Source organism: Nicotiana tomentosiformis, chromosome 12 (assembly GCF_000390325.3).
Source record: "Nicotiana tomentosiformis chromosome 12, ASM39032v3, whole genome shotgun sequence".
NCBI classification, from domain to species: domain Eukaryota; kingdom Viridiplantae; phylum Streptophyta; class Magnoliopsida; order Solanales; family Solanaceae; genus Nicotiana; species Nicotiana tomentosiformis.
Window position 1 is genome coordinate 113,582,008 of NC_090823.1, and position 14,045 is coordinate 113,596,052.

The 14,045-nt window shown below is 38.0% G+C and overlaps 1 protein-coding gene across 1 annotated transcript; it reads right to left on the bottom strand.

The window, feature by feature from the left end:
* Positions 1-1,754: 1,754 nt before the first annotated feature.
* Positions 1,755-2,330, bottom strand: LOC138903241 (uncharacterized). Its single transcript, XM_070191172.1, has one exon. It carries the CDS (start codon positions 2,328-2,330, stop codon positions 1,755-1,757), a length of 576 nt encoding a protein of 191 aa, XP_070047273.1.
* Positions 2,331-14,045: the final 11,715 nt, after the last annotated feature.

The window sequence follows — 14,045 nt, forward strand, 5'->3', positions numbered from 1 at the left end:
CTTGAATACCAGCTGATATCCTGTTGAGGTTTGTGATTCCTAATATTAGTCTCCTTCTTCGTATAAACCCCATGCACCCATTTAACCCATAAAGTATCTTTCTTCTCAATCACCTTCCATAGAAGTTTCCCAACAGAAACCTTGTTCCATTTTTTGCATGTTTTGATATTTAGGCCTCCAAACTTCTTTGGTCTATAAATTTTATCCTACACAACCAGAGAAACTTTCCTCTGTTCTTCAGAACCACCCCATAGGAAGTCCCTGCACTTTTGGTCAACCTCTTTCAATATGCTCTGTGGCAGAATGATTCTTGAACACCAAAAACTATGAATGGAGAATAGGATGGAGTTTATTATTTGAAGCCTACCAGCATATGAGAGTTGCTTTGCATAGCCACATCTAATCCTGCTAGTTATCCTTTTCACCTGTTGATTACACTCCAACTTACTCCACTTTGTTGGAGACAATGGCAATCCAAGATACCTTATTGGGAAGGTACCTTCAGAGAAATCTGTAACCATCAAGAGTTGCTCCTTTGTGGAATCCTCTACACCAGCAAGAAATAAGTTCGACTTCTCCATATTCGCCACAAGTTCTGAAGTAGAACTAAAGTGAGACAGAGCTTCCATGATTCTATTTATAGAGTTCAGTTCTCCTTTGAAAAATACCATAAGGTCGAACTCCAATTACTTGCACATAGGGTGAAAATTGAAGTCAAGTAATTCACTCATACACTTAAATGTTCTAGAAAGGTATTCCATTACTAGGACAAATAATAAGAATATTGGATCCCCTTGCCTAAGTCCCCTCCTACCTTCAAAATACCTATGATTTTCACCATTTACATTGATTGAAAATTTGAGAGTAGTCACAACGTCAACAACAACTTAATGAACTTTCTAGGGAATTTGAATCCCTCTAATATCTCCTCCAAGAACTCCCAATTAACCATATCATACGCTTTCCTCAAGTCGATTTTCATTAAACATCTTGGATATGTCTTCCTGTTGTAGTGTCTGAGAATATCATGACAGATGAGCACATTGTGCAACATTGATCTCCCAGGAACAAATGCAGATTGGTTATCAGTAACAAGGTGACTTACAACTTCTTTAAGTCTAGAACACAACATTTTGGAGATGCATTTATACAAAATATTGCAACATGCAATAGGTCTAAACTGACTTGCTTATTCAGAAGCACTGATCTTAGAAATTAGTGCTATGCAAGTTGTATTTAACTGCTTCAGCAACTGTCCATTGTGAAAAAATTCTAGTACTGCTGCAGTTACCTCCTTCCCTATTATTGGCCATGCTGACTGAAAGAATCCACTTCCATATCCATTCGGCCCTGGACTCCTGTTTTTATCTATATGGAATATAGCAGCCTTAACATCTTTCACGGTAAAAGGTTTCAGAATCTCAACCTGTATCTCAACTGAAGGACAAGTCCTTTCCTTATAAATCTACTAAATACTTTTGATCTAGTCCTTGCTTCCTTCCCTAGCAAGTTAGTATAATAATCCACAAAAATTTGAGCAACTATGTCAGGATTAGACTGCCATTCTCCTTGCTCATCCTTCAACTGTGTAACATCTTGTTTCAATCTTCTATGTTTAATGACAGAGTGAAAATATCTTGTGTTATCATCCCTAATTTGGATCCAATTAGCTTTGCTCTTTTGCTGAAGATATATCTCAGCAAGATAAGAAGATTGCCTGAACTTTTGGTATTTCTCATGTTCCTCTTTCTGCATTATGGAATCCCAGGATTAAGCTGCAACTTCTCTTGTATTGTCTGCAATGCCTCCCTGTCTTCTTTAGCTTCTGTTTCAATATTCTTGAAGTATGCAACATTTAGTAATCTAAGGTCCTTCTTTAACAACTTCAGTTTTTTCACAACCTGCATCATTTGATATCCCTCCATTTGAGTATCCCATTTTCTTCTAATCACCTCAAGGAATTGAAGGTGTTGTGCCCACACATTACAGAATTTAAATGACTTACTGGATCTTTGTTTCTCTTCAGCCAAAACTATCTTCACTGGGCAGTGATCACTAATACCTTTTGTCAAAAATTTAGCTTTACACAATGGCATATTGTCTAGCCATTCCTCATTAATGACAACCCAATCAATCTTAGAATAAATTCTCTGCTCACTACGCCTATCATTCCAAGTATATTTGTTCCCTTGATGTGGTAGCTCAAGTAGTCCACATGCTTTAATACAATTACTAAACTCCACTACCTCTATCAAGCTCACTGGATTTTCTCCAATTCTATCTTCCATATTAAGGACAGAATTGAAATCTCCCACAGCCATCCAAGGCATAGTACTATTGCTCAGTAAATTACTCAAATCATCCCATAGCTCCTTCCTCTCTTGCTTTGTATTAAAATCATATATAAAGGCCACCCCAAACATAAGTTGTTGAGGGTTGTACTGAACCTCACAAGCTATCATATGTGGGGTAGTACTAACAGGGTTAACATTGTAATAGTCATGTCTCCAAACTACACATTTCCTCCCATTATAGTGGACATTTAGGTTGGTAATATAGTTTCAACCACTGAACAATATGTCTGTTGTTTATTTGATTTTCTCCCTTTTTATTTTTATTTCTAACAGGCCAATCATTGCTACTCTTTTTCTTCATTGCGGAAGCGTTGGACTTCTCTCTGCTTATTAGGGGAATTAAGTACCATAACATTCCAAACTAGACAATTAACCATTTTCAGTATGGGGAATGATTTGGCCTCCCAGATTGCCTTCAGTCTCACTTCCTTGCTAAGTTAGTCCAGGATTTTTTAGTACCTGGAAAGAGTTAGCCTTCATTATAGTTTGGCCTTACTTTAACTGACTTCTACTCTAGTAGTGCTCCCTTCAGTCACCTTGGACTCCTGGTTAGCCTGTGGTTGTTTCTCCTCAACTTGTTTATCCTTTCCTTCATTGTTCTTCTGTTGAAGTACTGTTGTTGGTTGTTCCTCCTCTCTTTTTACCGGGGGATTCTTCTTCCTACATGCCTCCTCTGAGTGACCATACTTTTTACATTGCACAACGTAGGTTTCCAGTCGTATACAATCCTTTGTTCAATTACGATGCCTTTCTCATTCTTGAATAATAATTCATTTGGCAGGTCTACATCCATGTTAACTTCAATGAGCAATCTAGCAAAGTTCAATCCAACCTTCTTTTCTGTATTGTGGTCCACCATTAGCTACCAATCTTATTCAATCCTTTTGGGCTCCAATATTTGAAATCCATCCCCAGGAACTTGATCCATATGGGAACAGTGATTAATTCTTCTCTTGTAAACTCTATTTCTAATTCCAAGCTTTAACTATAAATGGTTTGTTATCAAATTGGTATATACGAATTCCGCCAATACTCCATCTTAGATTCAATATCCTCCGACTCAATTTCAATAATAGGTGTATCCCCCTGCAAAGTTGGAGAAATATACTCTAACTTGAAGCTTGCATTTGAAATTTTTGAAATATCAAAGCTATCCCAAATTGATGCCTTCTTCCCTGCTTTTTCCTCTTCATCTACTTTATTAGCCCACGATTTCTTGCTACAGCTTCCTTTCTCATTATTCTCTACATTACTCGAAGATTGAATTACTTCTTCCTATTATTTTTGGATCTGCGATTTCTGAATTGTTTCGACCACTGCCTTTGCTGGTACTGTTTCATTCAATTTCGTTTCAATTAGGGCACCAATTGCTTGTTCCCCAACTGTAGCAGACTGAGCTCTCTGACCTCGTTGTGATTGCGAGGTTGAAGCATGTGCCATGAGTGCCTTCTGTGATGGTACACGAGCCCTCTTCCCCATGGTGGCGCACATTAGTTAGCATACGCCCATAGAGAAACGAGCCATTCGCAGGAGGCTTTTTTTTAGAACCAGTTGACAGAATAATTCTTCTTATTTTTCTTGCTTTGGCAAAGGCTTTTGTGATAATTGCCTTGAGACCATCTAAATCAAATCTACTTAACCATGGTAAGTAATCTTAGATACTAAAAGCATGGAGATATTCAAGGAGTGTGAAAATTGCATCAATAAAAACTTGATCTTCTTCTACTTCTACATGACTTGGTCCTTTATTTTTTTTTCCAGTCTCTTTCCAAGTGATCTCTTTAAGAAGTCGCAAGCAAGTTCAGGTGAAGTGACAAGAATGACATGGACATTCCCGAGACAAATGCATGCAATTTCAGTCCCCATTTCTTCCATAAGTTTGTGTATCCATTGAGATGCTGGCTTCTTGTTTAGGAGCATTTGAGGAAGGCAGCGAACTATTGGCCATGGTTTTGGACCTGGAGGGAATGGCTTGTACTTGGTTTTCTGGTTTCGTACACTCCATAATTTGGTTGTTATCTTAAGGATTGTGGAAACGAAGAATTTCCAGAGAGTGGAGAGGAAGATGGAAACCATATAAAGAAGGTTTGACAATTTAATTTTTTTTTAATCATTTTTCTTGTGATTACTGAAGCTAGGCTAGGCTCGAGTTCAAAGGTAGCATGCTAATCCACTATTTATAACTATCTGCATCAGCTTTCGGATAAGTACTTTTCATGCAAAAGTAGTAAATTAAGTTTAAAAAATACCGATTCATTTTATGTATCTCAGGTTAACTTGTCATATGCTCCATTAATTTAAGAATATAAGGAACACTTTTTAAATATTCTGGTCGTAAACTAAAAATATGTATATCTATAACCTACATATCTAAAATATACTTTGAATTTTATGCTTTTAAATAGGTCATATTATTCCTATAAGAGAGTATTATTAAGGATAAAATATATTAAATGGAGTATTATATATAGATTACATTTCCTTAAGCATACTAACTTTGTCAGCTCCCACGCTCCCACTCTTTATTTTGTTTTACACTCAATATTTACTTATTTTTTCTAGACTAGATAAATATTCAGCATTGGACTGCTTTACTAGTAAGTAGTAACTAATAAAGATTCCTTTAGCCTTCCAAAACTATGCTTGTTCGTCTTTTATGCGTTTATATAAATATACATATAAAGCTACTGAAATATATAAAAACTTGTTATTTGTACACCATGCCTCATTATAATTTATAATTTAAGAAAATAACTTTTTTAGATCTCATATGTTTAAAAAAAGTAGAATTATAAAATTAAAAATAAATTTGTAAAGAGTTACATAATCAATTGACCCGGTAAAAACTGACGGAAAAGGTTGTCTCACGTGTCCGTGTTTGTATATTGATTTTATAGGTTTTCTTTAATTGATATAATAATTACGACAATTATGACTACGTAGTCAAGCACCTCATCTTATGACAACCGTAAAGTAATTCCAACAATAACGTAACTCATGTTAGTTGAGTATTCTACACTATTAATTTGTCTCTCATTTTGGTCAACTTCGTAAGCCCTTTAACACTCAACTCTATTAATTTGTATCTCATATTGGTCAACTTCGTAAGCCCTTTAACAACCTCTCGTGGTTTATTTCCTTTATATATCTTTTTTTTTTCTAGAGTAAACTAAATACCCGACGGAATCCCTGTTCATATTCTAACTTCAATAACCACATTTCTTTTTCATATATTAATAATTAATAACAACCACATCTTTAGCAATTACTTTGACTATTTTAACTATAAATGTGATTAAAGTGTGGGATCCATCCCCATAAATGGAATAAAAGAAAAAGGAAACAAAAACTAAAGAGGGAAACATATTCCAAATTTGATGGCCAAAACTAGATTTGGAACAATTTGCAAGAAGCAAATCAGCAAGTGGCAACAACAACTTGCGAACCAATCAATTTGATTGCAGTGGACAGTCACTCTTCGTATAAAAGAAATGCTTCAGTTTCTCGTTTTATACGCCGTCTCATAGGAAAATATATTTAATAGTGTGAGGTATTCACAGGCAGTGTAATTTTTAAGGGAAAACAGAGAATGTGAACGATATTGTAGTGAGTTGAAAATCTTAAAAGAGTATTATTTCTTTTGAGCGTATAGTGATCCCTGAACTATTTTACTAGTGACTACTGAGTGTAAAATTCCTCATTATAATGGATTACTTTACTCCTTTCAGGCTCGTGGTTTTCCCCCCTTATTCAGAAGTATTTTTCACATTAAAAATCTTTGTTTTTGTTATTTTTTTTATTCTTGTTGATTACCGTATCTCGGCACTACGTTATTATTCCGTTGTTATTACCGAAAATATTATTTTATGTGGGAATTTATTCCCAATAACTGGTATCAGAGCATAGGTTCTGCTTGTTCAAAGAAATACTGTTCACGGTCGGTAGTACTATACTTGGTGGAAAAATAAAATGTCTGAGTAAAGTAAGAAGTAGTAAAATTCAAAAGAGATAGTGGTTTCTCAACATGGCAAAGAAGGATGAGTGATCTACTCATCCAATAAGGATTACACAAGGTATTAGACAGTGATGCCAAGAAGCCTGATACCATGAAAGCAGAGGATTGAGCTGACTTGGATGAAAAGACTACTAGTGCAGTCAGGTTGTACTTATCAGATGATTTACGACCCAAAATCCAACTAGTCGTGATGGCACCTAACCCAGCCTGCTAGGTAAGCTCATTTAACAACTATCCAATTAAATGAGATTTATTAAGAGAAGAAATAATAATGCAGTTGCTTTTATACTAGAATTTTCTAAGAACTGGTAGTACAAATTATGAGCTTCTAAGATTTAGATTTTTACAAGACTGAATTGAAATAATTACAACATCTGTTTGAAATGTAAATGAACGAAATTTGAATCTAATTCTACCAAGGATAAGTGATAGCCATAACTGGAATGCAGGTACATCTTCAGATCCTACTCCCGCCGTACGCAACAACATCAGCATCCAATATTTGCACGCAAGGTGCAGAAGTATAGTATGAGTAAAACCGATCACATATACTTAATAAGTAACAAACCTAACCTTAGGTTGAAAGTAGTGACGAGTTGGGACAAGGGTCAGATTCCAACTCAATAACCAGCCACAGTTCATAACAATAAAATGAAAATGGTACAAGGAAATAACTCAAGGATAAGATGCTCAACTCGTTCACAGTTACGAAAAATAGGTATGCTTTTCAAGTATAACAATAAATCACAAATCTTCCATCGAAAACACCGAAAACATATGAGTAAGTTTGAAAACTGTGTTTTTCCCAAAAACTATTCAACAATAAATAAGATATTTTATTTTCAGATAGCATGAGGAAAGTACATCTCTATGCCTACATGTAATTATGCAGGTAAAATCATGAATGTCACCAAAATCGGGTAGCATGAGAAAATGCATCTCTATGCCTGTATCTCAAGTACGCATGTCAAATGCAATGTGTTTTAGTGATGAACCCATGTACTCATACTCTCAAGGTACTCAATCTCACTGTCTCGTATCTCACTCACCATGCTCAAGACTCAGCTCACTCAGTCAATCAGTACTATACAGGGCAGATCCAGCCCAAACATAAGTAAATCTAGGGCAAATCCAGCCCAATGTGAATGAATCCAGGACAGATCCAGCCCAAAAATCCATAGCAAATGCGCCCATTGTGGATATGAAGACACTGGAGAGGCCGATCCAGCGCAAGCGCTATAATAAGCTAAATCCTGACATTAATCAAAAAATCTTGGTGCGGCGTGCAACCCGATCCCATAAATATCACTCACAACAAGCCCTCAGCCTCACTCAGTCATCAGTCTCTCAAGTCTCTCTGGCTCACAAGAATCATGATAATCAGCCCAAAAAGTGATAATATGATGTATGGATATAGGACAACAGAGACTAAGATATGATATACAAATAATAGTTGTGACCGAGTATAAATTTCATATTAAGCAATTAATTCAACATTAACATGACCTTTATGGGTCCCAACAGTACCAGCATGTGGCCTAAGCATGTTTTCTAACAAATATCACTGCTCAATTACTCTAGCACGTAGAGATTTCACTGTTACAAATAAGATTAGGTAACTACACAGTACCACAAAAATAAATGAGTCATGATTCACACAGTGCACGCCCACACACCCGTCACCTAGCATGTGCGTCACCTCAACACCAAACACATAACACGTAATTCGGGGTTTCAAACCCTCAGCATCAAGTTTAGAAGTATTACTTACCTTGAACAATCTAAGTCCAATACCGAGCAAGCCAAACGATACATCACAAATGCTATCCCGCGTGTACTGACCTCGGAACAACTCGAAACTAGCCAAAAGTAACACAAATGCATCAATTAATGCCTAAGGAAACAATTCCAAATGATAAAGGCCAAATCTTTAATCAAAAGCTAAAAATTGACCAAAAGGTCAACCCCTAGCCCGTACCTCGAAACTCGACAAAACTCATAAAATCCGACAACGCATTCGATTACGAGTTCAACCATAGAATTTTTATTTAAATCGGACTCCGAATCCATGTTCAAAACTCGAAAATTCACTCTATGAAACTTTAGCCAAAACCCCCCAATTTCTCTCTTGAAATCCTCAATCAAATGCCAAAAATGAAGATAGATTCATGAAATAAACTTAAAACCGAGTAGAGAATACTTACTCCAATTCATGTGGTGAAAATCTCCTAAACAATCACTTTAATCCGAGCCCCATAACTCCAAATATGATAAAATGGCCAAAACTTCCGAAATATAGCACTTTATAATCAGTGGGCAAATCAATGAAACGCGCTCGCGGAAATACCCTCGCAATCGCGAAGAAGGAAAAGCACTGCCCAGAAAAATACCCTATACGATCCCGTATAAAGCCATACGAACGCGGTACACAAAGCTCACAAACTACTCGATTGCTGAAACAAGATCGCAAATGCGGAAAGAAATAGCCTCTGACCAGCTCAGTCCAAATCACTACGCGAACACATGCACACAAGCGCAAACGTGTTGCTCAAACTGCAGCAACCTATGCGAACGCGTATGAGGACTCGCGAACGTGATGAACAACTTTTCCCCAGCCATCAAACAACTCTACGGGATCGCGATTAACTCTACGCGATAGGGAATAAGGAAATCAGATGCTCAGCAGAACCAACAATGCCAACATGAAGGAAAATGATCCGAATTCAATCCAAAACACGCCCGAGCCCCTTAAGACCACGCTCGAACATTCCCACAAGTACCATAATATAACACGGACCTACTCGAGGCCTCAAATCACGCATAACAACATCGAAATGACGAATCGCACCTCAAATCGAACTTAATAAAATTTTGAATTTTTAACTTCTAAAACTCGCGCCGAAACATATCAAATCAACCCGGAATGAGCTCAAAGCTACTCAAATTACCAGAACCACAATTTGAACCCGATATCATCAAAGTCAAATCCCCGGTCAAACTTAAGAACTTTTCAAACTTCAAATTTCCAACTTTCGCCAATTCGCGCCGAAACCTTCTAGAAATATCCAAATGCAAATCCGGGCATACGCCCAAGTCCAAAATTACCCTCTGGACCTAACGGAGCCATCAAAACTCTATTCTGAAGTCAAATATACAAAAGTCAAACTTGATCAACTCTTCTAACTTAAAGCTTCAATCATGAAATTAATTCTTCCAAATCAAATCTGAATAACCTGAAAACCAAAATCGACGATTCACACAAGTCATAATATATTATACGAGGCTACTCATGCCCTCAAACTACCGAACAAAGTGCAAATGCTCAAAACGACCGGTCGGGTCGCTACATCCTCCCCCACTTGAACATGCGTTCGTCCTCGAACGTGCCGAGAGTAGTTCCAAAGCCATCAAACCGTAGTGTAACCTTACTATGCACATACTGGGGGCGATCCCACATCACCCAATCCGTATAAGCCTGACAACACAACATAATTGACGATCTTTAATTCAACCTTAGCCCATAAACCTTGGAACCCTTTTTCCAACATTCGAAATTCCTTACAAGACCCGAATCTCGAATCTACACACTGTATAAGTATGAACAAGTTGTATCAAGCCATAAGCAAAGCCCAAGATGCAATCACATACTATACCACATAACTCAGATGCTCACAGCTACAAACCCAATACCGGTAATAAACCTCATATCGAAGAAAACCCCATTCTAAAACCTTCGTACACTGCCAATGATGAAAGAAACATGCAGAAACTCATAACCACTTATCAGACCAACAAGTCATGGAACTCTCCCTCTTTCGACAAGAATTATAGCCAATTTCTAAGCCAGCCTCCAATATTATCCTTCCAAATATACCACAATCAGATCTGATAGCACCCATTCTAGGTCCGACGACCTCATCTTATCAAATGCAGCCGCCCTACTGACATGCCAGACCAATACAACCTTAAGCCACAAATCGTGCAATCTGTGCACCAATACGCAACAATTCAAGTGTATTCAGACATAGAAAATGACTCAAATGAGAGAACCGTCCCGCAAGCTCAACAAGTACCACCACAATGCAATGCTAAGAACCCATCACCCACCGTAGGACCAAAACACACGAATCTAACACAAAGGATCATATCCCAATATAACTTCGCTGCAATGCGTGACCCCATCCAAACACTGGTCCACATGAAATATCTCAATTCACAATGCTCAAATTCAACATCCACACACAATTTGACGTCTAGTACCAAAAGTGCATGACCATAACCACTGAGAAGTAAACAACACCATATATCACAACCGTAAAAAGGCCATAACCAAGGTGCAATCGACCATTCCACACCCCAATAACCATTTCGCTCGAATTCCACTACAAGACTCAAACAGAATCGCACCATGTGTGTATATAACCAACAAATCACTACCCCTCGTAGCATAGAAGAGTAACTCATAGAACATGTCAGAACACGAATAGGCTCAACTCTAACCGAACGACATACCCCTCAACACTAACAGTTCTGAGCCAACAAATCCGACCCGGTATAGAATACACATCCTCATTAAGCCTGCCAATGGGCCCCCAGATCAACCCTGGTCATCCACACATAGATAAATAACCCTCCGAAAGTTCACAATGACTGAACCATAATACATACTATCAGCTGGCTAGCTTTGGCCGCATCTTCACAGTCCACAACCACGAAATAATCTGCTTCTGAGAACTCCTAGTCTCCAAATCCATAAAACACATGATTCACCATATCTGATCCCAACTCCACCGCCCGAATGTCTAACACATCTTTCACACACGATCATCCCACAAGGAATACTTCGATAATTCTTTCGTGCCATATAGCAAAATCTGAATATCAATAGTTGATCAACCATGCGAGTACCGCAATACCAATGAAGCATATGTAAGTCAAAACACAGTGCACCTACTGAAATATACACTCTCCTCAGGCAATACCAAACAATAGTATCATTCACCTAGACAGTCCATGTTGCCTAAGAATCCATGACCTTCCCTTTAAAACTATACCGTGACCTTGCACATGCAAATCTCAATCCCACACAACATACTACATCTATTATGACATCATATGAAAAGTACAAGAATCTTATAATCAACTCTGAGTCACATGTAGAATATATACCCGGTCAGCCGGAAACCTTCCATTTGATATCATTTAGGAGAAAATCATAATACACAACATGCTCCTCACGTTGGTGTGAAATATCCGCCTCTAACCGTGGTAGAGATCATCAAGAACTCTTCGAAACCCATTTGCACATAACTAAGCCATCAGAACTGAATCTCTCTAACTCAACCAAGCCACGCGGGTCGCCAAACCCAAGAGTATTGCCACAAAAACACCTGTAGAAACTCAATACATCATAAGTACCCAAAGAACTGATCATATCCATTACTATGTTGATCCAAGTTACTACCAAGTTGTCCTATTTCTCCGAGTTCCTTCCGAATTACCCTTAAGTTGACACTTTCCCTTCCTAGAACATCACGATCCTTACCCAAAGCTCACCACAAGAGATCCTAGCATGAAACCACATCTCCCTAAGGCCCATAAGTCGTAGTATTCCCTCTTAAGCATCCCAAAAGTACCACAACCGAGACACCCACTCTGAAGAGACCTCATGTGAATCTAAAATTATTTCCTTTACCTTCCTAATACTAAAATGTATAATCCATAATGACATAGAAATACCGCGAGTCTCGACACCACTCAATATAAATCCCAGATTCTAGCCGTATACAAATCCTGAAAATTCCCAATTGCTACATATAACTCCTGAATATATTAGAACCTTCTCAAAAGTCATTTACTATGCTTACATCTCAATTGTACCGCCCAAACGGGCCGAACGACCAGTACCCCATTAGATCAATAACACCCGAAGAAGTAGTCTACACATCTAAGCAATCGAGTGCATCCCTTTTCCTTAGTACATCATATCTATCATGAACAACGAACCCGAATGATTCTAAGATTACTATTTACCCATAAAGTATAACACAACATGCATCCAAAAATTTCCTTTACTCGAGTCATCCTCGATCTTAACCTCTGCAAGTCATAACCGATCCACAAGTATGCCTCTGACCAAAACCAATACAACACGTAACCATGCAATAAAATCGTCGATAGTAGACTCCCCCACATAGCTCAATACCATAGAATAAAACATCCGATAACTCACCATACCCATACTCTATTACTTTCATAATCCCGCAGTGAGTTTCAACTAAATTCTTCACAAGCTCATGCAACACAAACCATAAAATACCACAAATCATCTGCTAGGCTCGCATTCATCCTAGTGATGGTCAGGTCAACTTTCTCAACCAATCCAAACTCAAATCGCAACACATATAAACCACTAGTAGAAAGAAAGTCTCCACACAACATCATAAGGACCACACCTCCGTAGACCACCTCGCATGAGGTAAGCCACATGCTTAGCCTCAAATTGGCATCTCGCTATACCCTTTTACAGTCATAACTACTATGCAATCACTTAATCTTCCTGAGTCTAAACTCATCAATAAGACATGAGAATCTAATTTGTTCCACAAGTAAACAATATGGAGATCCGTCAACACACTCATAACTCGAGACTATTCGTTACATCAAGACAGGAATCAAGCACCCAATAGTCTTTTTTTTACATCTCAAGAAAACTCTTCTCGTCACATTCAAACCATCTGAACACATCCCGTAGTCACATCATACTTCATCATATAGCCATTCAACTACTCACCGAGCTACAATTTCTACCCATAGGAAAACTACCAGACATATAAGTTCAAAAGTACACGCTCACACAACCGAAATCAATGTGCTCAAGCTACAATCAAAACCTAGCCTCAAGTTCTCTAGACTGGCCCTTCATCAGCACACAGAAATCATACTTCGCACCTCATCCATGGTATCACAAGCCGTCCATGTACTGTTGATACTGAGCGCTCACGTGTGCATACAAATACGTGGAAGGGATTCCAAGAGTTATGCTTCAAGCTGAATCAATGTTGCATGATAAGGAAAGAAAGATGAGAAGTTTATCCTAAATGCCTTGTAGCCTCTCGAAGATAGGTATGGACGTCATCATACCGATCCGCAAAACTCTACTAGACACTTGCTCATGACTCATAGAACCTATGAACCTAGAGCTCTGATACCAACTTACCACGACTCAAAATCCAACTAGTCGTGATGGCACCCAACCCAACCCTCTAGGTAAGCCCTTTTAACAACTATCCAATTCAATGAGATTTATTAAGAGAAGAAATAATAATGCAACTTCTTTTATACAAGAATTTCCCAAGGACTGATAGTACAAATCATGAGTTTCTAAGATTTAGATTTATACAAGACTGAATTGAAATAATTACAACATTTGTTTGAAATGTAAATGAACGGAATTCGAATCTAATGCTACTAAGGACAAGTGATAGCCATAACTGAAACGCAGGTACATCTTCAAATCCCACTCCCACCGTACAAAGCAACATCAATATCCAACATCTGCACGCAAGGTGCAGAAGTGTAGTATGAGTACCACCGACCCCATGTACTCAATAAGTAACAAATCTAACCTTAGGTTGAAAGTAGTGACGAGCTAGGACAAGGTTCAGATTCCAACT